Source organism: Sus scrofa, chromosome 8 (genome assembly GCF_054392235.1).
Source record: "Sus scrofa isolate SSC_HxYL_T2T_F1_AM1 chromosome 8, Sscrofa_HxYL_maternal_Yorkshire_Landrace_v2.0, whole genome shotgun sequence".
NCBI lineage: Eukaryota > Metazoa > Chordata > Mammalia > Artiodactyla > Suidae > Sus > Sus scrofa.
This window is the reverse complement of record NC_139390.1, coordinates 72922779-72946674: the sequence shown is the minus strand read 5'-3', so window position 1 is coordinate 72946674 and position 23896 is coordinate 72922779. Positions and strand designations below refer to the sequence as shown.

General features: G+C 35.2%; 1 protein-coding gene across 1 annotated transcript; it reads left to right on the top strand.

The window, feature by feature from the left end:
* Positions 1-524: 524 nt before the first annotated feature.
* On the top strand, positions 525-23617 carry LOC100515394 (UDP-glucuronosyltransferase 2C1). Its single transcript, XM_003129067.5, has 6 exons — positions 525-1271; positions 6059-6207; positions 9396-9527; positions 16108-16195; positions 17553-17772; positions 23106-23617. Exons 1-6 carry the CDS (start codon positions 551-553, stop codon positions 23383-23385), a joined length of 1590 nt encoding a protein of 529 aa, XP_003129115.1. The 5' UTR covers positions 525-550; the 3' UTR covers positions 23386-23617.
* The last annotated feature ends 279 nt before the right edge of the window (positions 23618-23896 follow it).

Sequence of the window (23896 nt, the reverse complement as noted above, 5' to 3'; positions counted from 1 at the left end):
CATCAGAATTTTTCAATATAAATCTCCTTGCAGTAACATCTCTTAAAGCATACATACTCTCTTCTTCTGGCAGTAAGTGATTGCCTCTTTCCTATCTAGAGTATTTAGCGGAGTTATCAGTAAGAGAAACACTCCAGAGATCATTTTGTTCAAATGAACATTCAAATAAAGTCTGAGAAAAATATGTGAAAAATCTAGTTATCACACAGTAATGGATTTTCTAACATCATGTGGAAAATGATTTTTTTTTTAATCCATTATTTTGGATTTGGGTTTAACATCAAGTGTATTTATTGTGATGTACTCTAAAAGACGTTTGGGATCTATCATCCTGAGTATTTATTTCCTAATGCAGTGTACTGAGTTCATCAACCTTTTTTTTTTCCTTCAAAACAATTTGTACTTCATTTTAATCTTTAACTTAAAGATGACACTTCAAAGTTCAGTGCCATCTACTACAAATTGATTGGGAGGGTCAAAGCGAGGTTTTTGGATTTTGAGTTTCATGCACTGGGTTTAAGACCAGATTTCGTTTGAGCAAAAGTTAATCATGAAGACTGTGAAAGGCTTCTGCATCCTTTTCATGCTGCATCTATGCTTCTTTGACTCTGCAAGAACTGGGAAAATACTTGTATGGCCTGTGGATTTTAGTCACTGGATTAATTTAAAAGTTATTCTGGAAGAACTCCAAGTTCGCGGGCATGAAATAACCATCCTAGTACCTTTACCAAATCTTCTCCTTGATCATACTAAGATTCCTTTTAATGCGGAGATCCTCCAACTTCCAATAACGAAAGAAACTCTTATAGAGGAGCTCAATATCATTCTCTATACAGCTTCTTTTGAACTGCAGAATCTCTCATGGTGGAACATGCAAGTAGAACTGACAAAAATAGTAAAGAGGTTTTCATTAACAGGCAAAAGGGTATGTGACAGTGCTGTCACAAACAAGGAGTTACTCAACAGGCTACAGGCAGCAAAGTTTGATGTCTGTATTGCTGACCCTTTAAGCTTTTGTGGGGAGCTGCTGGCTGAGCTCCTCAGTATTCCATTTGTATACACGTTTCGGTTTTCCTATGGTTATGTCTTGGAGAGATCGTGTGCTGGACTTCCTATGCCTTCTTCTTATGTTCCTGGCAGCATGTCAAGACTGACAGACAAGATGACTTTTATGCAGAGACTGGAGAATTGGTTATTGTATACAATAAGTGATGTGCTGTATTCATACTATGTATTTCCAGAGTGGGATGAGTATTACAGCCAAGTTTTAGGTAAGAGAAATTTTCATATAATAAGGATTCTTATATCTTATGAAAAACGTAAGTATTTATCCAATTGTATGAAAACTTTCAACAGATATTAGGTGAGAATCTGACTTCCTCTTGCTAAACTCTTTGGAGTAAAAATAAAATAACACTTCATTTTTTCTTTTTTCTTTTTCTGTTTTGTTTAAGATGATTGAGTATCTATAGATATTTTTGGAGTGTCTAGAAAACTCAAATGTGACAGTGTGCTTAATTTCTATGACCTTGGATTACTCTTATTCTTTTATACACTTTTAGTTCTTTCTGATTAACTTGCTGTTTTTAGGCTTTCTTTTTGCATCCTATCAAGTCTTGGTTGATTGGTTGCCAGGCTAAGCATGTGATAAGCATGAAACTAGAAAATACATACATATAGCTTGGGTTCATCTGCTATTGTCTTCCAAAATTGAAACAAAAGAAAGATTTATTTTCTCTAAAGGATCATATTTCCTGATTTTTAAATTTACACCATTGTTCTGCTCTTGTTGTTCTATTAAAAATTGTACTACAGGTCAATTAGTGAGCTTTGGTCCTGAGAATAAAGTGTTTTTTTCTATTTTAGTAATTTCATTTACACCTTCTTTTTTCTTTTTGCATAATTGATTTAAAAATTTCCATGTAATTCCATTAAGGAAATTTTGCATAAGAGATTAGTTATCTTTTTATGATTTTTATTCTTTCATTATAGTTGATTTAGAGTGTTCTGTCAATTTCTACTTTACAGCAAAGTGACCCAGTCATACATGTATATATTCTTTTTCTTACATTTTCATCCATCATGTTCTATCACAAGTGACTAGATATAGTTCCCTATGCTATACTGCAGGATCTCATTGCTTATCCATTCCAAATGCAATAATTTGCATCTATTAACCCCAGATTTCCAGTCCATCTCACTCCCTCCCCCTCCCCCTCCCCCTTGGCAACCGTAAGTCTGTTCTCCAAGTCTGTGAGTTTCTTTTCTGTGGAAAGGTTCATTTTTGCTGTATATTAGATTATAGATATAACTGATATCATATGGTATTTGTCTTTCTCTTTCTGACTTACTTCACTTAGTATGAGAGTCTTTAGTTCCATCCATATTGCTATAAATGGCATTATTTTGTTCTTTTTATGGCTGAGTAGTATTCCATTGTGAATATACACCACATCTTCTTAATCCATTCATCTGTTAATGGACATTTAGGTTGTTTCCATGTCTTGGCTATTGTGAGCAGTGCCTCAATGAATATCTGGGTGCATGTATCTTTTTCAAGGAAAGTTTTGTCTGAATGTATGCCCACGAGTGGGATTGCTGGGTTATATTGTAGTTCTATATTGAGTTTTCTATTTGCAATAGTGGTTGCACCAATTTACATTCCCACCAACAGTGTAGGAGTGTTCCCTTTTCTCCACACCCTCTCCAGCATTTTTTATTTGTGGACTTATTAATGATGGCCATTCTGACAGCTTGTACCTCATGGTAGTTTTGATTTGCCTTTCTCTAATAATCAGTGATGTTGAGCATTTTTTCATGTGCTTGTTGGCCATCTGTATATTTTTTTGGAGAAATGTCTATTCAGATCTTTTGCCCATTTTTCAATTGGTTGTTGGTTTTTTTGCTGGTGAGTTGTATAAATTGTTTGTGTATCTTGGAGATTAAGCCCTTGTCAGTTGTATCATTTGAAACTATTTTCTCCAATTCCATAGATTGTCTTTTGGGGTTTTTAATGGTTTCCTTTGCTGTGCAAAATCTTGCCAGATTGATTAGGTCCCGTGGGTTTATTTTTGGTTTTATTTCTGTGGCCTTGGGAGACTGACGTAAGAAAACGTTTGTACAGTTGATGTCAGAGAATGTTTTGCCTATATCCTCTTCTAGGAATTTGATGGTATATTGTCTTACTTTTAAGTCAAGCCATTTTGAGTTTATTTGAGTTTATTTCCATATAATTTTGTTAAGGAAATTTTGCATAAGAGATTAGTTATCTTTGAGAAAGCAGTATCCTGCTGACATTATTTAGTTTTTTGAGGTCTTATTTATATACAACATTGTATTTGTTTCAGATTTTGACAAAAAGTAATCAATAGTCAACCTAAGAAGGAAATGAAAAATTTGACTTAAGCCCACCTGAGGGTTATAATCCTGAAGAGAGTCTGTTGGGAAGCTCTGAAGAATGTTCTGCGCATTAGAAGTCAAAGCACAGTTATATAATTTCTTGAGGGCAAGGGTTATTCATCAAAGATTTATACAGCCAAGCAATATATTGGCATTTATATGCTCCAAAAATGTCAGCAGTGTGTCACTGTGACCCCTTAAGGAATTAAGGAAGAAATGTTATATCATAAAACACCTTGCTGGCTCCAGGAAGAAATTGTTTCCATATGCTGCTAGTGTAGCCCGAAAAAGACAAAAAAAAAGTTTTTTAATTTAAAAATTAAATTTTTTTTGGTCTTCTTTGTCTTTTCTAGGGCCGCACCCATGGCATATGGAGTTTCCCAGGTTAGGGGTCTAATCGGAGCTGTGGCTGCCAGCCTATGCCAGAGCCATAGCAATGCCAGATCCAAGATGCGTCTGCGACCTACACCACAGCTCACGGCAATGCCAGATCCTTAACCCCTGAGCAAGGACAAAGATTGAACCCGAAACCTCATGGTTCCTAGTCGGGTTCATTAACCACTGTGCCACGACGGGAACACCAAAAATTCTTTTTTAAATTAAAAAATCCATTGTCAAGACCCATGTCAAGAAGTATTTCCCTTTCATTTTGGTCTAGAAATTTTACGGATTCAGGTCTTACATGTAAGTTTTTAAATCATTTCGGGTTAATTTCTGTAGTGCAGTAAGATTGGGGTCTACTTTCTTTCTCATGCATATGAATATCCAATTTTTTTAGCAAGAATTATTTAAAAGACTGTCTTCTTCCATTGACTATTTCTGGCTCCTTTGTGAAATATTAATTGACTATATATGCATGGGTTTATTTTTGGGCTCTTGGTTCTGTTCCTTTGGTCCATGTGTCTGTTTTTATTCCTTTACCATATGGTTTTGATTAGTACAGCTTTATAATTGCATGAAATCAGAAAGTATGGTATCTCTGAGTTTGTTCCTTTTTTTCAGGACTTCTTTGGCTATTTGAGGTCTTTTGCAGTTCCATACGAATTTTAAAATTATTTTCCCTGTTACTAATTTTAACAGATGTATGTCTAAAATCCTATCATTAGTACAAATTAATTTCTTAAAAATTTTTAAAAAGTGTTTTATAGTTATGACATTTGTTTTATATAACCACTTCTATTTTCCTTCTTTTGGGTATTTGTTCTAAATTTCCTATGAGAAATTATTTCTTCAATAACTCACAGTCAACATGAGGGCTTCTAAATGAAGTATGCTGCCTGAGAAAGCAAATGAGTATTCAATGGCTGATGTCAATAAGGTTCTAAAATGGAATACGTGCTGAGTATGAAACTGGATTTTGTCATTCAAACTCCTAAATTGCTAAGATTTACTTGTGATCTCTCATGCAGATATATTGTCCTGGTCAGTTCAAAATCCCTCAGTTTCTAACCAAACCTTAGCTTACTTCGGACATCAAAGTGAATTCTCAAAAAGCCGTATGAAGAAAAACCATATAGCTATGGTTTCCTCATATCAGTGAAACTGAATTATGTATTCAAAAGGACTCCAAACTCTGGATAAGCTTCCTTAGACCCCCATAGTTGAACAGAATTTATAAATGAACCTCTGGCTTTATTAATTTAATTCAGAATCACTAATTTGAGTTCTTATTCTGTTAATGTTCGCTTGGTCACCTCTTGAGTTGAAAGGTACTCCTGTGTACTGTTTGTCAGCAAAATATGTCAAAATAGCAAATATTTCACCAATAGATTATTATGCAGTGCTGTATCTTCACAAAGAAGATAAAATACGGTAAGATAGGAAATTTCATTTTCTCTACCAAAGGAAATAATCACTATACAATTCTTTCAAAGGTAGTCAGGATGTACTTGTTGTTGTGGCAGCACACATGAAAACACTAGAGAAAAAAGATGGATAAATTATGAAAGCTCTTTTTTAGGGTAACTAGAAGTTTTTGGAGCAACAAGGATTATATAAATTAAAATTCCAGAAGAGCAGATGACTCTCCCATAGCAAGGAGAGGATGACTGGTTGAGTTTCTTGTTCCTTGCTAGGAGCATGTGCCCATTCTGAGCGTGGAGTAGGGCTCAGGCTTAGTTCAAATAGAAAGGCTCTGTTGACAGAGAGAAAACAACAAGCTATGACTTTGTTCCATACTTAAATCAGTATTTGGTTATTAGTAAACTTACCGTTACATACTCTTGGAAGGAAAAGGTCAATTCATGTAATATGGGTTATATAGGCCTAGTATTGGTATTAATGATTTTTCTTATAAAATTAATGAAGAAACATTTCACTTTTAAAATATCAGTTTGGGAGTTCCCGTCGTGGCGCAGTGGTTAACGAATCCGACTAGGAACCATGAGGTTGCGGGTTCGGTCCCTGCCCTTGCTCAGTGGGTTAACGATCCAGCGTTGCCGTGAGCTGTGGTGTAGGTTGCAGACGCGTCTCAGATCCCCGTTGCTGTGGCTCTGGCTCTGGCGTAGGCCAGTGGCTATAGCTCCGATTAGACCCCTAGCCTGGGAACCTCCATGTGCTGCGGGAGCGGCCCAAAGAAATAGCAAAAAGACAAAAAAAAAATAAGAATACAATAAAATATCAGTTTGTTTTCTTTCTGTCATTCTTCATTTCTATTCAGGAAAACCTACCACATTATGTGAGACTATGGGAAAAGCTGAAATGTGGTTGATTCGAACCTCCTGGGATTTTGAATTTCCTTACCCTTCCTTGCCTAATTTGGAATTTGTTGGAGGACTGCACTGCAAGCCCGCGAAGCCCTTACCTAAGGTCATTAAATGTGCTTTTTATTTTTCTTTTTTGAGTATTTATCTTTTGAAATGATTTCTAGCTTATTATTGATAGTGTTTGATCCTAAAACTGAAAACATGGACACAGAAATTAATGTCCATTATTCTCTTAGACTAGTATACTATAATAAGTAGGTTAGTAGCTTTCATTTTGTTTTATGTATTATTATCTGATTGAAATAGTCCTCAGTATTTTCTTATTCAGAATTCATCCATTATTTATGAAAATGTATTTTTCTACATAAATTTTAAAATATGTTCCAGTATCTTAAGAAATCTGTGCTATAATTGAAAATAAATAAACTGTGCTATAGAGATTGATAGCTTTACATGTTAAGTCAATCCATCTATAAACATAGTCTAATGGTTAATTTTACGTGTCAGCTCTCTTGGATCATGAACCCATCTCTTTAGCCAAACATTACTCTGGAAGTTTCCATGAGGGCATTATTTGAATGACATTAATATTTAAATATGTGGACCCTGAGCAAAAAAAATGTTTTCTATTATGTGGGTAAGCCTCATCCAATTAGTTGAAGACCTGAATAAAACAAAAGACTCAATTCTCCCAAGCAAAAAGAATTTTGCTGGTAGACAGCCTTCAGACTTGAATTACAACAGTGGCTCTTTTCTGAGTCTCCAGCTTGATGGTCTATTCTGCAGATTAAATTTGTCAGCCTCCATAATCATGTAAGCCAATTACTTAAAATAAATCTCTTCCCTGGCTTTCAATTTCAAGCCTTACAATGCATTTTCTTGTCTTATGCAATTGACTTCGTTTTGTTAGTAGCAAAAATAGGATGAAAATATTTCCTTTTACTTAACCATTATTAACTATACTACTTTTATTTGGATGCAAAGCCATATATTTCTATTATATTACTTTCATCCTCAGAATATACATTATAAATATTTATGCCTTATTTATCTGATCAGGAATTTTATATGGCTACCTCATTTCTAAATCTGTTTGTAGAAGCTTATACAAAGATAAATATAACAAATAAAAAAAAAATCAAAGTTTAGAAAAGAGAACAAAGTAAATATACCAAAAGTATGTCATTACACTGACCATAATTTAGCAGAAAAGTGAAAGATAATCGTATTGGCATCCAAAGCTAAAGGTGAAGTAAAGCAACAGCACTATTTCATTTAAGACGGAAATCAAATGTTCTTCCTTTGGAGCATTGTGGAGAGGGTGTTGGAAGCCAATAAAGAGTGAAAATGATCACTGGCTTTACAATCCACAAGTTTAACTTAAAATTTGGCTCTGCCAACTACGGCTGTGTAGCTTTGGGCAAATTACTTAGTCTTACTGAAATAGCTTTCTCATTTTCAAATGTATACATATCTCTTAAGGTTACCATATATAAGCTAAATGATACATGTAACAGAAGATAACATGTAGTAAATAATTTGTAAACACACACACACACACACACACCTCAAACATCCTGAAAAGTAATGTGCAATTTAAATAATTTTTTGACTTTTTTATTAAAGTATAGTTGATTTACAATGTTATGCCAATTTCTGCTGTACAGCAAAGTGACTCAGTCACATGTTTTATATATATACACACACACATATGTTATACATATATATGTATTTTTTTAAGTATATATAATTTTCCACCATCATGGTCTACCCCAGGAGATTGGAAATAGTTCCATGTGCTATACAGTATGACATGGTTGTTTATTCATTCTAAATGTAATAGCTTGCACTTACTGGGCCACTTCCGCGGCATATGTAAGTTCCCAGGCTAGGGGTCTAATCGGAGCTGTGGCCGTAGGCCTACGCCAGAGCCACAGCAACGCAAGATCCGAGCCGCGTCTGCGACCTACACCACAGCTCACGGCAAGTTAACCCACTGAGCAAGGGCAGGGACCGAACCCGCAACCTCATAGTTCAACACCAAACTCCAGCCCATCCCACTCTCTCCCCACCTCCTCCTTGTCATCCACAGGTCTCTTTGTTCTCCATATCTTCGTGTCTGTTTTATAGATAAGTTAATTTGTGCCATATTTTAGATTCCACATATAAGTGATATCATATGGTATTTGGTATTTGTCCTCTTTCTGACTTACTTCACTTAATATGATTAAACTCTAGTTACATCCATGTCACTGTAAAATGGCCTTATTTTTTTCGTTTTTATGGTTGAGTCTCATTACATTGTTAATAAGTATCACATCTTCTTAACCTATTCGTCTGTCAATGGAAATTTAGATCGTTTCCATGTCTTGACTATTATGAATAGTGCTGTAATGAACATAGGAGTGCATGTATCTTTTTGAATTATAGTTTTGTCCAGGTATATGCCCAGAAATGGGATTTCTGCATCATATGGTAATCCTATTTTTAGTTTTCTGAGGAACCTCTGTATGGTTTTCCATAATAGTTTAACAATTTACATTCCCACCAAGAGTTTAGGAGCGTTCCCTTTTCTGCACACCCTTTCCAGCATTTATTATTTGTAGACTTATTAAAGATGGCCATTCTGACCAATGTGAGGTGGTATTTTGTTGTGGTTTTTTTTTCATTTCTCTAATAATTAGCAATATTGAGCTTCCTTTCATGTCCTTTTTTATGGTTTCTTTGTTGTGCAAACTTATAAGTTTGATTAGGTCTCATTTGTTTATTTTTGTTTTTATTTCTATTTCCTTGGGAGACTGACCTGATAAAACATTAAATCATTTTTAATTTTCCTAGTAACCGAAGATTTTAGGTCCTATCTTATGCTATGAAATAATTAATATATGAATAAACAGAATTATTCTAATAATTCAGTCACATTGAGAAAACTGTGTGACTATCTCATTCTTGGTTTTGGGGTTTTTTGGTTTTTTTTTTTTTTTTTTTTTTGGCCTTTTAGGACCTTACGGTATATGGAAATTCCCAGGCTAGGGGTCCAATCAGAGCTGCAGCTGCTGGCCTACACCACAGCAATAGCAACTCAGGATCTGAGCTATGTCTGTGTCCTACACCACAGCTCATGGCAACACCAGATCCTTAACACACTGAGCAAGGCCAGGGACCAAACTCGCTTCCTCATGGATCCTAGTCAGCTTTGTTACCACTGAACCATGACAGGAATTCCCACTATCTTATTCTTGTAACTATAAACTTTCAAATTACAAAGACTGTTTTCTGTCTTCTTCACAGGAGTTAGAAGAGTTTGTTCAAAGCTCTGGAAAAGATGGAGTCATTGTGTTTACTTTGGGGTCAATGATCAAGAACCTCACAGAAGAAAAGTCTAATATGATTGCATCAGCCCTTGCCCAGATTCCACAGAAGGTCAGGTAACCTTATTTTTGAGGGGCAGGTATTTTAAAATCCATGAAGAGCTCCTTAGAAGTGTACTTCAAAAATGTAGGGAAAGCTATTGGTATTGTTAGTGTCAATTTAACAGAACTATAAAGAAAATGTATAAATCTTAAAAGGGATATTTGATTGTTGCTTTAAACCTGGCATTACCAACAGAAAAATGTATATTGCAGTATTTTCTTTAAATAATGAGCTAAAACTTAATCATTCAGTGCTGTTAAACAGTCAACTTTTTGCCTAGGTTTTAAAGTCTCCTGTAACCTAACCTTGTTTGGTTGTTCTTTTTTTTTTTTTTAAATCTGAGGCAAATAAACAAGTTACAACCAACATGACAGAGAATAAAGTTCAGATATACAAAATTTTAGCCTTGATTCACAGGATGCTTTGGGAGTATATTTTCTTTTAATTAATAATTTTGAAACTGGCCCTAGTTGATCCTAGAACTGAGAATTTAGATTCTGGAAATAATCCTAAATAATTATTCTTCCATTTAAATAGCTAACACTTTACGCAGTAAAAGATTTGTGCAGTTCACTCTAAGATTTCCCACAAACTTTTAATTGTTTAATTAATATAATTATAGCTTATGACTGAGTGAGGTTGTTCTTAAACAACAACGGATAAATTTTCTCTAGCTTCAGTTAAAGTAGAAAATTACAGCAACTTTAAGTTCCAAATGGTTATGATAATTATTGTATTTATATACAAATTGCTTTCAAAATTTTTTTGTCAAAGCAGCATCCATTTAAATGTTTTATCTATAAAGCATCTTCAAAAATATTGGATTTTCCACTGCATTAAAATACAATGCTTAAAGATGACATCAAGGTAAAGTTGGAAGCACCAATATCTGTCTACCTAAATAAAATTGTACAAGCAGAAACTGTCCTCATGTAACCATACTGGAACTTGTAAGTCTGTATGAGCACTTTTAACTTGCAGGGGAAAAAGCAAACCACTAAATTGCAGTTAATTCTGGTCAATCTCAGCCCTTTAGCAGAGCAGTAGCTTCAAAATTTCCATCACCCAACCTGATGGCAGCCAACATTGCTGTGGAGCTGGTGTGGGAAATAAAGACCTTATCCTCCAAATATTGGGGTTCACCATTCTATTTGCTGATTACTGTCCTTGATCACTGAAGTGTAGGCAGAGAAATTGGAAACGGTTGTTTCAGTCCTCATTAGCAGAAGCAACTTCCAGGGGTTTTAATGGTTAAACAGTATTTTTTCTTTTTTCTTTTTTTTCCTTTTTCTCCATTTGGACCCAGACATCAAAGAAATAGCCCAATTACAGGAAAAAAAAAGGAAAGAAAGAAAATTCACATTAAATGGAATTTAGAAAGTTATGCACATTTCCAGCGAAAGACACAGGCTCAAAAAAATGGCTGAAACACTTAAATATACGAAAGGACACCATCAAACTCCTAGAAGAAAACATAGGCAAAACACTCTCTGACATCAACATCATGAATATTTTCTCAGGGCAGTCTCCCAAAGCAATAGAAATTAGAGCAAAAATAAACCCATGGGACCTCATCAAACTGAAAAGCTTTTGCACAGCAAAGGAAACCCAAAAGAAAACAAAAAGACAACTTTCAGAATGGGAGAAAATACTTTCACATGATGCCACAGACAAGGGCTTAATCTCTAGAATATATAAGCAACTTATACAACCCAACAGCAAAAAAGCCAATCACCCAATGGAAAAATGGGCCAAAGACCTGAATAGACGTTTCTCCAAGGAAGATATACAGATGGCCAGCAAACACGTGAAAAAATGCTCAACATCGCTGATTATAAGAGAAATGCAAATCAAAACTATCATGAGATACCACCTCACACCAGTCAGGATGGCCATCCTTAATAAGTCCACAAATAACAAGTGCTGGAGGGGGTGTGGAGAAAAGGGAACCCTCCTGCACTGTTGGTGGGAATGTAAACTGGTACAGCCACTATGGAGAACAGTTTGGAGATACCTTAGAAATCTATACATAGAACTTCCATATGACCCCGCAATCCCACTCTTGGGCATCTATCCAGACAAAACTCTCCTTAAAAGAGACACATGCACCTGCATGTTCATTGCAGCACTATTCACAATAGCCAGGACATGGAAACAACCCAAATGTCCATCGACAGATGATTGGATTCGGAAGAGGTGGTATATATACACAATGGAATACTATTCATCCATAAAAAAGGATGACATAATGCCATTTGCAGCAACATGGATGGAACTAGAGAATCTCATCCTGAGTGAAATGAGCCAGAAAGACAAAGATAAATACCATATGATATCACTTATAACTGGAATCTAATATCCAGCACAAATGAACATCTCCTCAGAAAAGAAAATCATGGACTTGGAGAAAAGACTTGTGGTTGCCTGATGGGAGGGGGAGGGAGTGGGAGGGATCGGGAGCTTGGGCTGATCAGACACAACTTAGAATAGATTTACAAGGAGATCCTGCTGAATAGCATTGAGAACTATGTCTAGATACTCATGTTGCAACAGAAGAAAGGGTGGGGGAAAAACTGTAATTGCAATGTATACATGTAAGGATAACCTGACCCCCTTGCTGTACAGTGGGAAAATAAAAAAAAAAAGGAAAAAAAAAAGAATTGAGAAGAGCTAAATCTTTAACCAGAGAGAGTCTAATTTCTGGCAAAGATAAACCTATCAACAATCAAAAAAAAAAAATCAAACCCTAAGCAAAAGAGTGAATCTGATTTCTGGAGTTAGAACATTATAAAAATCAGGAATTCCCATTGTAGCTCAGTGGGTTAAGAATCTGATTAGTATCCATGAGGATGCAGGTTCAGCCCCTGGCCTCACTCAGTAGGTTAAGGATCTGGCATTGATGCAAGCTGTGGCATAGGTCACAGATGCAGCTTGGATCCAGGATTGCTGTGGATTTCCTGTGGTGTAGGCCAACAGCTGCAGTTATGATTTTCCCCCTAGTCTGGGAACTTGCATATGCCACAGGTGTGGCCCTGAAAATAAAAAATAGAAAAAATAAAAAAGAACCTTATAAAAATCGAAAGTATGGTTCTCAGCAAATATCATAAGGCATACAAAGTTAAACCAAATATTACCCAATCAAAGGAACAAAATAAAGTGAGGGGAAACCATTCCTAAGGAAAACTGGATTTTAGAATTATTGGAAAATGCCTTTAAAACCACTGCCTTAAAGATGCACAAAGGACTAAAGGAAGATAATAATAAAGAGAACATGATGTAGAAACAAAATGAAAAGCTGATAAAGAGGGAGATGTATTTTAAAATAACCAAAAAAAAATGGAGCTAAAAATTACAATAATTAGGTGTTCTCTCTGTGGTACAGTAAGTTAAAGATCCAATGTCATCTCTGTAGTGGTGCAGGTTTGATCCCCACCCTGGTGCAGCAGGTGAATGATCCAGCATTGTTGCAGTTATGGTATAGGTCATAGCTTCAGCTCAGATTCAGTCTTTGGCCAAGATACTTCCATATACCATGGGTGCAGCTATAAAAATTACAATAACTAAAATGAAAAATTTACCTCAGGGGTTCCAAATCAGACATGAGCAGGCAGAAGAATCAGCAAACTTTAATAAAAGATATTGAATTTATCAAATTGGGGGAAGAGAAAGAACAATAAATGAATAAAAATGAACAAAGCCTAAGAACTTGTGGGACATGACCCTGTGCATGAGCATATACACTGTGGTAATCTCAGAAAGAGAGAAATAAGCAGAGAAGATATTTAAAGAAATAATGAGAGTTATCTTATAGAGCATTGAGTCAGGGATCTGGTGTTGTCACAGCAGTGGCCTAGGTCACTGCTATGGCATAGGTTCAATCCTTAGCCTTGGAACTTCCACTTGTCATGGGTGCTGTCCAAAAAAAAAAAAAAAAAAAAAAAAAAAAAAGAGAGAGAGAGAAAGAAAAAGAATGAAAGAAAGAATCTTAAAATATTCAAAACTTAATGAAATACATGAATCTATAAATCCAAGAAGCTTAGTGAAAGTCAATAGACTAAAATCACAGCAACATAGACAAAGACATATCAGAAGAAAATTGTGGAAAGCCAAAGACAATGAGAAGATCTTGAAAGCAGCAAAAAAGAAGAAATTCATCATATAAAAGGTATCTTCAGTAAGATGATCAGCAAATTTTTCATCAAAACCTGAAGTACAGAAAGTTGATAAATTCAGTTCAAAGTGCTGGAAAAAAATTAACTGAGAATTTTATCAGGCAAAATTTCCTTCAAAATGAAGTAATTAAGAGATTCCCTGATAAACAAAAGCTGAGGGATATTATTACCATTATGTTTTCCTTGTAAAAATTGCAAAAGTAAGCCTTTCTGGCTGAAATGAAAGGCTGTTAGACAGTAACACAAAATCATATGAAGAAATAAAGGTCTTCAGTAAAAGTAAAGACAAAAGTAATTTTAAGAGCCAGTAATTTTGGTCATAACTCCAATTTATTTTAATTTCCATAATAATTTAAAAGAAAATGCATAAAAATTATTAATTTATGCAATTAAGAATATACAGTATAAATATGTAATTTATGATATCAATTACAGAAAGAGTTGGATGGAGATATAAAGGAGCAGAGTTTTTGTACGCTTTGAAGTTAATGATCAATAGATCAAAGAATAAATCTCGAGAGCAATTAAAAATACATTTTTTAATGAAAACACAAGGGATCAAAACAAGAGATGCAGAGAAAGCAGGCCTCAGAGGGAAATTTGTAGCTATATGCGCCTACATTGTAAAAGAAGAAAGATCTAAAAATCAGTAATATTAAAGAAATATACAAAGAAGACAAAGTAAATCCAAAGCTTGCAGATGGTCAGAAATAATGAAGATTAGAGCAGAGATAGACAAAACAAAAGATAAAAAAAAAATAGGAAAAAAATCAATCCAAAAGCTGGTTCTTTGAAAAAATCAGCAAAATTATCAAAACTTTAGCTAAACTGGCAAAGATTTTTTAAATGAGTAGATGCAAATAATTAAAATGAGAAATGACCCTGTGGAGATTCCTAATGGCTTTCCAGAGATTAAAAGTGTTACAAGAAAATAAGATGAAAGTGTAGCCAAGATGGAAGAGTAGGAAGACCCTTAGTTTACCTGGCACACCAAAAGAGCAATGATTTTACAAAGCAACTATTGATAAGAAACACCAGAAGATGAGTAAAAGAGACATTGATATCCACATACAAGAGAATGAAGTTGAACACTTACCTTATAATATATACCAAAATTCATTCAAAATATATGAGACTTAAACTTTAGAAGTAAAGCTATAACATTTTTACAAGAAAATCCTAAGGAAAAACTTCATCACATTAAATTTTGATATGATTTCATAGGTGAGACACCAAAAGCACAAGTAGAAAAAAAAAATAAATTGGACTTTATCAAATGAAGAATTTTTGAACATCAAAAAGTACTACCAAGAAAATGAAATACAATGTACAGATTGTGAAAAAAAACTGAAAATTATATATGATAAAAAATGAATGTGTACAATACATAAAGAACTCCTACAGTTCAACAATAATAACAAAAACCGAATTGAAAAATGGTAAAGTACTTGAACAGGAGTTCCTCCAAAAAAGACATGAAAATCAAAATCACATGAAAAGATGTTCAATATCATTTATCACTTAGGAAAGTCAAAATCACATGAAAAGATTTTCTATATAATTAATCACTTAGGAAATGCAAATCAAATTGCAGAGAGATAACAGCTACTATCGGGGGGAAAAAAAGGAAAATGACATGTTGGTGAGATTATAGAGAAGTTGGAACTTGTGTATTGCTGGGCAAAATGCAAAATGATGCATCTGCTGTGGAAAAAATTTTTGTAGTTCCCCAGAGAGTTAAAATGGAGCTATCATATGATACAGAAATTCTCCTCCTGGGTATATATCAAAAGCAATTGAAATCGTGGGTTCAAACAGATATTTGTACATCAATGTTCATAGCAACATTATTCACAATACCAAAATGAAAGGATAAAGAGATTGTTTTGTGTATATATATATATACACACACATAGAGATAGAGAGAATGTAGAATTATTCAGCCTTAAATAAAAGGTAAGTTCTGGTATGTTACAGCATGTATGAACCTTGAAGACATAATGCTCGTGGATTAATGCTAAGTCAGAAAAAGACAAAGATGATATGATTCCACTTATATCGGATGTCTAGAGTAGTCACAGTTATGGAAACAGAAACTAGAAATTGTTACCAAGGGATAGGGAGTGATGAGATGATCAAGCTATTGCTTAATGATGCAGAGTTTATTTAGGGATGATGAAAATATTTGTGGTATAGGTAGTCATGATGGTTATACAACATTACGGATTATTTAATGGCACTAAATGCTATACTTACAATACTTTAAAATGATAAATATCAATATTCACTTAGGGCCTCAATTTGCTCCTGTGTTACCTGGAGGCATTGAACTAGATTAATTCCATAATTAACTTCTTCCTTCCAAGAGGATGTGTTCTAAAAATCTTCTAATAGAGTAAAGGCCTTTATCTTTACAGGTTCTGTGGAGGTACACAGGGAAGAAACCAGAAACATTAGGAGCCAATACTCGGCTGTATGAATGGATTCCACAGAATGATCTTCTTGGTAAGAGCAAAGAGAAGAAAAGTAATGGAACTAAATGAGAGATAATTTGAATGATTACTCAATAACAAATAAATCCTAGAAATTAATTTCAAAATAAGCAAAAAAAAAACCCCACAAACTTTTATGTCTTTTTCCCATTTATTCTGGAGTGCAATAAAGAAAAAATTATTCATGATACTTGTTACAGATTGTAAGACAAGCTTTATTCAAGACTATCATGAGAAACATAATTTCTACTGCAATGGACATTTACAGTATGACATAGAGATTGGGCTCAACTTTTAGGGCAAAAAGGAAAAGTGAGAAATTTATAGCCAAAGAGAAGAGAGTGGGGTTCACCGGATTGAAAATTACTAGGAAATGTCAGGGACAAAGGAACAGCCTGACAAAATCAACTTAGATTTTACTGAAGGCAGGCTATGGTGATCAACATCACTCGAGGGAAAGTGAAGGATGAGCCAACAGCCATAAAGGGGATCAGATAGCGGGGCCCAGAGAATCTAGCTCAACTGCCTTAGTAGGGTGTTTATAAAACTGGGCAATGCAGAGGTAAAGAAGCTCCAAAATCAGAGCCTTGTTGAGAAGGGTATTCAGAGGATTCTGACTAGAGTTTGGTCAAGGATAGGATCTTTGTCAAGCTCTGAGAAAAATACGGAATATATAATTGTTCTATTTATGATATAGTTTCTCCTTCCTCAGAATCAGAGTCAAGGAAAGTACCTTTACATCAGGCTCTCATTAACTTTTATATGGAATATTGAAGCACCTTCTTAACCCTGTGTATGTATTTTCTTCCACTTCTCTTTTCCCCATAGTAACTATTTGAAAAAAAAAATCAGGTAAACTATCTCACCACCTATAATATTATAAGTGGCTCCATATTACTATAAAATTATGTGCAAAATCCCATTTTCTTAAACAGAGTACTTCATGAACTTGACTTTGTCTCTCTTTCTAGCCCATTATGCCAGTATTCTCACACTGAAACCTTGCACACCTCAGCCTTCCCTCTCCACCTGCACAAACACTTGGTTATGTCAATCCCTCCATTCCTTTTAACTAATGTATTCTCACCCCAATAACTTGTCCAGTGGCAAATATTCTTCATAATATACTCTGCAGGAACCTTCTCCATTGTATGTGGGATGACTTAATTGCCAGAATCACTAATTGTTGCTTAGCCCATAATAATTAATTGCTACTTTCTTTAGTGCCTATAATAATTTATAAATGGCCTCATGGCACAGAATTATATAGAAGATGCCACCTAATTGAATTAATGAGTTATACAGGTGTCATGATTTTCCGTTTCTGAAACTCTAAAAACTTAAAATAATGATATATTTTTTCTCTTTAGGTCATCCCCAAACCAGAGCTTTTATTACTCACTGTGGAACCAATGGGATCTATGAAGCTATTTACCATGGGATCCCTATGGTGGGAATTCCCATGTTTGGTGATCAGCATGATAATATTGCTCGTCTAAAAGCTAAAGGGGCAGCTGTTGAATTAAACTTGCACACAATGACGAGTTCTGATCTGCTTAATGCTTTGGAGGCAGTTATTAACAACCCTTCGTAAGTATAGGGTATATTATTTTCTCAGAAGCATCTTGTATTTTAAAAGAGTAATCAGTTTCATTAATTTTAAGTTGATTACTTTTACATAGCATAGATAATATCAAATAAGATTTTTTATACTTCTTAAATTTTATGAAGCTATTTTGTCACTTAGCATTACTGGGCAATAATTGCAACCTCAAAGAAATATTAAATTTATTTAAAGAAACCAAGCTAGTGCTAAAGAGACACAAATATTTTCATTGGTAATACTTATTGTTCATTAAAAATTGCTGGTATCACTGCTATAAAAATTTAGGCAATATGACAAAAACACGGCAAAGTAAAAATGAAAAATCACTTAACTCTCCTCATGTAGCTACAACCAACTATTAGCATAGAAATACCAGATACTTCTTTTGCTAATTTATAAATAGAAAAAAAAAATAGAAATAATTTTATAAAATGGAATCATGGTACTTGTTAATGTAAAAACTCCCATACTGGCATATTTTAATTTAAACCCAGAGAAAGGCAATGAAGTAAAAGTGAGAGATCAAGGAGTTCCCATCATGACTCAGTGGAAACGAATCTGACTAGTGTGCATGAGTATGCTGGTACAATCCTTGGTCTTGCTCAGTGGGTTAAGGATCTGGCACTGCCATGAGCTGTGGTATAGGTTGCAGACGTGGCTCTGTTATGGTATTGCTGTGGCTGTGGTGTAGACTGGCAGCTGTAGCTCTGACTTGACTCCTAGCCTGGGAACCTAGGAACTTCCATATGCTGCGGGTGCAGCACTAAAAAAACAAAACAAAACAAAACAAAACAAACAAAATAAATAAATAACTGAAAGATCCAAATGGAGACATAGAAGACCCCAGCCTCCCTGTCCCCTGACAAAGACCAGCAGTTAGAAAGCTGCCCATGAACAAAAACATCTCTGAGAGAGGTCTGAAACTGAAGACCACTTTAAAATTTTTAGCAACACAGTAGAAGGAAAAAACTGAGAATAATTGCATAAGAACAGGATGAAGACAGCTTTATTTTATCTTCATCGTCCCCAAGATAGCATTGCTTATATGCAAGGGAGCATTGCTTACATCCAAGAGAGAGCTTCTCAGCTAGAAAGAATTCCTCACTAGGAAAGGAAGAGTGAGCTGAGTGGCCAATTTTTAAGGCCTTTGGGGACACAGAAATAGAAAAACCAATCCTAAATTTGTATGAAACCACAAAAGATCACAAACAGCTAAAGCAGTCTTGAGAATGAAGAATGAAGCTCGAGACATTCCACCTCCCCTTTAAAACTATGCTGCAAAACTGTAGTAATTTTAAAAGTATGGTGGCAGAGTTCCATTAAGGCTCAGCGGGTTAAGGATCTGGTGTTGTCATTGCAGTGGCCAGGGTAGCTCATGTGCCACAGGTTTCATCTCTGGCCTGAGAACTTCCACAGGTGTGACCAAAAAAGAAAAACAAAAAGTATGACAGTGACATAAAAATAAATGCATAAACCGATGGATAGGATTGAGAGCCCTGAAACAAACCCTCACATATTAAGTTAATTAATATTTGGAAAAAAAGCCAAGAATACTCAATAGGAAAAAGTTTATCTCTTCAATAAATGGTACTGGGGAAACTGGAATATGCAGGAGAATGAAATTCAGATCCCTGTAAGAAATCACTTACAAGAATTGACCAAAGATGGATTAAAGACTTAAATGTAAGACCTGAAACCATACAACATCGATAAGAAAGCACAGGACTAAAAGCTCCTTTACAAGGGTCTTGGCAACAGCTTTATGGCTATGACACCAACTGCACAAGGAACACATACAAAAATCACTAAGTGGGACTACATCAAATTTAAAAGCTTTTGCACAGCAAAAGAAATGATCTACAAAATGAAAAGCAACCTATAAAATGGGAGAAAATATTTATAAAGTACATATCTAAGAAGAGGTTAATACACAAAATAGATAACCCAGGAAACTCAATAGCAAAACATTTTTTAAAATGAGCACAGTTAACTTAGTATGTCTTTGTCCAACGAAGACGTACACATTGCCAACAAATACATGAAAAGAGTCTTGACATCACTAAGCATCAGGAAATTAAAATCAAAATCCCAGTGAGGTATCACCTCACACATCTTTGAATGGCCAACATCAAAATACAAGATATAACAAGTTTAGCAAGCACATGGAGCAAAGGGAACTCTAGTGCACTCTGGGTGGGAATGCAAATTGGTGCAGCCACTATGGAAAACAATACGGAGGGAGGCTCCTCAAAAGATTAAAAATAGAGCTACTATCATATCCAGTACTCCCACTTCTGGGTATATGTCTAAAGGAAATTAAAATGGAATATTAAAAAGATACCTGCACTCCCATGTTCCTTGCAGCATCATTCACAATAACCAAGATGTGAATACACCTAAGTGTCTGAAAAGGGAGGGATAGAAAAAAAAGATATGGTATATGTATGTAATAAAGTATTCAGCAAAGAAAAAGAAGGAAATCCTGCCATTTGTGAAAATGGATCATTATGCTAAGTGAAATAAGTCAGATAGAGAAAGACAAATAGTACACAATATCGCTAATATGTGTAGTCTAAAAAGTCAGCTTACAGAAGCAGATATAAAGTGGTGTTTACTAGGGTCTAGGAGTTGGGGGAGTGAAGAGACTTTGGGAAAAGGGTATACATTTCAGTAATAAAATGAATATCTTCTATGGAATTTTGTTCAGTATGGCGATTAGCTGTGATAATAAACAAATTTTAAAATTCTCAACAATGGGGAGTTCCCACTGTGGCTCAGCAGCAACAAACCTGACTAATATCCTTGAGGATGTGGGTTTGATCCCTGGCCTTGCTCAGTGGGTTAAGGATACAATGGTGCTGTGAGCTGAGGTGTAGGTTCCAGATGCAGCTTGGATCCCCTGTTGCTGTGGCTGTGGTATAAGCCAGCAGCTATAGCTCCTATTTGACACCTAGGCTTGAAACTTTCATTTGCAGTGGGTGCAGCTCTAAAAAGCAAAAACAATACAAAACAAAACAAAACAAAGCAAAAAGAATGATTACATTTATTATGTTATTATATTTCATATAAACCAAATGCTTATATTCATGAAAAAGAAACAACATTAAAATTAAAAGAATTGCCAGTTGTATAAATTTTACTTTAATATCATATAAATTCTTACTAAAAATTTCAAAGAAACATATAAATAAATATTGACCTTAAAGGTTAAAATAATTTTTTAAATATTTATGATTCTTGTCAATATTGCATAACTTTTCACCATGAAATCACTTCTCAACTTTCTGTCCATGTCTCTTAAAATATCACATCTTAAATACTATTTTCTGATTTATCATTACAATATCATCAAAGTTTAGAACATACACATCTTGTCCATGACCACAATATCCAGTGTGATTTAGCCTCAGTTTTGTATTCATATGGATGTGATGATGCGCTTTGCATTTTACCCTAGTGTTTCTATTGCTGAAGGAATTTCTCTTTCACATGCTGTTCAACTATTTTCTACAATTTAATATTTTGTACGTTTCATGAACGGAGATTCCACTTCGGCGTAAAAGAATAACCTCCCTCCTTCACCTCCTTCACAAATCCAAGGAAACCCTTCTTCTGCCGGGGTCCCACCCCGGCAGTCAGGGGGATGTCCCGAAGAGGAGGGGCGGCAGGCACAGGAAGAATAATGGAGACGCAGACACTCTCGAGTAGTGCTCAAGCAGTCTCAAATTTATTGGTGGACAACAGCGAATTATATAGGGGAAAATGCTAAAACTGACATAAACAATGGAAGATCAATATCTCAAAATTTTCCAAAAAACATAGGTAAACTTTTAAGATTAAAAAGCACATAATTTGGGTAAGTGCAGTCTAAAAGCATAAAACAGAATTGAACACCATAAAAGAGCAATCAAGCAGGAACTAGGAATCACATAAGCCAAACATGACCTTTGTAAAATCACAAATATATTGTTTTTTAGAACAATCATCTGATTATAAACCTAAAAACTATTTTATTTTAACTTTATTATTAATACATTTCTATACTTAAAATACTTAATTCAATAAATCAATAATTATCAATAACTACCTATAACTCCTAAAACTTACTTATTTACTTACTAAAAACTTAAAACAATTTTAACTAAATAACGCATACCAATATTATCTAAGATCTTGTGAAAAACAGAAGCCAAATCAGACACCCATTTGAATGTAGACAGTGGGGAGCTATTCTCCCGGAGGTAAGTTGGAGGTTTAGCAGGCAAAGATAATAAAAGTTAATAAATTCCTTTCTTGAGGTAAGGGACAGAGAGTTAGGTACAGTAAACAAAGCACAGATTGTTTACAAAAGAGCAGAAACTTAAAGGTATGTTTCCTCAGGCATAACGTCCTCTAGTTTCGGGGGTCTGGCAAGCCTGTTGTTTTGCAGCCCTTTCTTCAGAATATTCTGGACTTTGTCATCAGGCAGATTCCCTTCTTCAGAATCCCCTGGACTTTGTCATCAGGCAGATTCCCTTCTTCAGAGTCCCCTGGGCTTTGTCATCAGGTGGATTCCATTCTTGAAACTTGGCTCCCAGCATTCTTCTAAGTCAACCAGTCAAAACCTTAAACCAAAACCCTGCCTGGTCTTCTGTTCCTTAACAGAAGTTAGAAGGGTTAGGAGTCTAGCTATTGCCATTGTTCCATCTCACCACTGGCATTTGCATCCTTCTGTAGCTTGAATCAAAGATTCCAGCAGCTACTCAGTGTCAGGCGTTACTTCTTGCCCATAGGGTCACATGAAATTTTTTTTTTCTTCTGAAATGTCAGAGGCATGAAGATCACAGATCAAAGCCATTTCCAGCTACTGTTGAAAACTAGCTTCTCATTAACTCTAACACTCCAGACCTAACCTGGGGAAGTGTGGAGGGACAGGAGGAAGGTTCCTTTCTCATAGCCCTGCCCCTCAATGTGGCTTCCTCTCACTGTCATGTTCTCAATGCCACACTCACCAAATGAGACAAAATCCTGTCTCAGGTTACATCCCTATTTCTGAATCTAGAAAATGTTATTTCCAATTAGAAATTATTTCCTCCTCTACCTCCAATCATTTCTGAGACTATGAAACATCCAACAAATTCCAAGTGATAGGTAGCCATATATGGAAATATTTCAAGTAGTAACAAACTTTCATGTGTATTCTTTGCTCTTGGTGATGTCATTTATGAAAATTCATTATATAATTACATAGTATACTTTTATTAATATATAACAAAATTTTAAGTATATTGTGTTCATAATGAATTTTTCAAGTTGCTATCTATATATTCAATTTTAGCTATAAAGAAAATGCTATGAAGTTATCAAGAATTCACCATGATCAACCTATAAAGCCCCTGGACCGAGCAGTCTTCTGGATTGAGTTTGTCATGCGCCACAAAGGAGCCAAGCACCTGCGGCCAGCTTCCCACGACCTCACCTGGTACCAGTACCACTCTCTGGATGTGATTGGGTTCCTGCTGGCTTGTGTGGCAACTATTATATTTCTGGTCATTAAATGTTTCCTGTTTTGTTGTTCAAAGTTTGGTAAAACTGCAAAGAAGAAAAAGAGAGAGTAGTGGTTATTGTTGTCATTGTCATTTTAACAATTGAGCTGGAAGAATGTAGGATCCTTCTGAATTAATCCGGCCACTGATTTGAACAGATTCCTCTTCCAGGTTCTTTTCCCCTTTTCAGCTTGTCAGGTGAAGATCAAAGGCTCACCCCAAAAGAGGCTACATAATTTAGAATTGAGATTTAAAATAATCTGTTCTTATGATAAATAAATACATGGAATTTTCTACCATTAAAGTCTTGGTGCTTTTTTAAATTTCAGTTCCACAATCTGATATACTGTTTGAGGGCTTAGAAACATGATTAATTCTATTTTCAGTACCGATCATATTAGACATTTCCTTGATGTGTATCACAATTTTGGGGTCTACTATGTAATAATTATTGTGTATTATTTAAAGGAGCTAGACAAGAGGTAGTGAAGAGCACACTCCAGCCAGAGCTTCCCTTCCATCTAGGAAGGTCAGGAGAGTGTTAGGGTTTCTACTCTGCTGCAAAGCACATTTCACACCATCT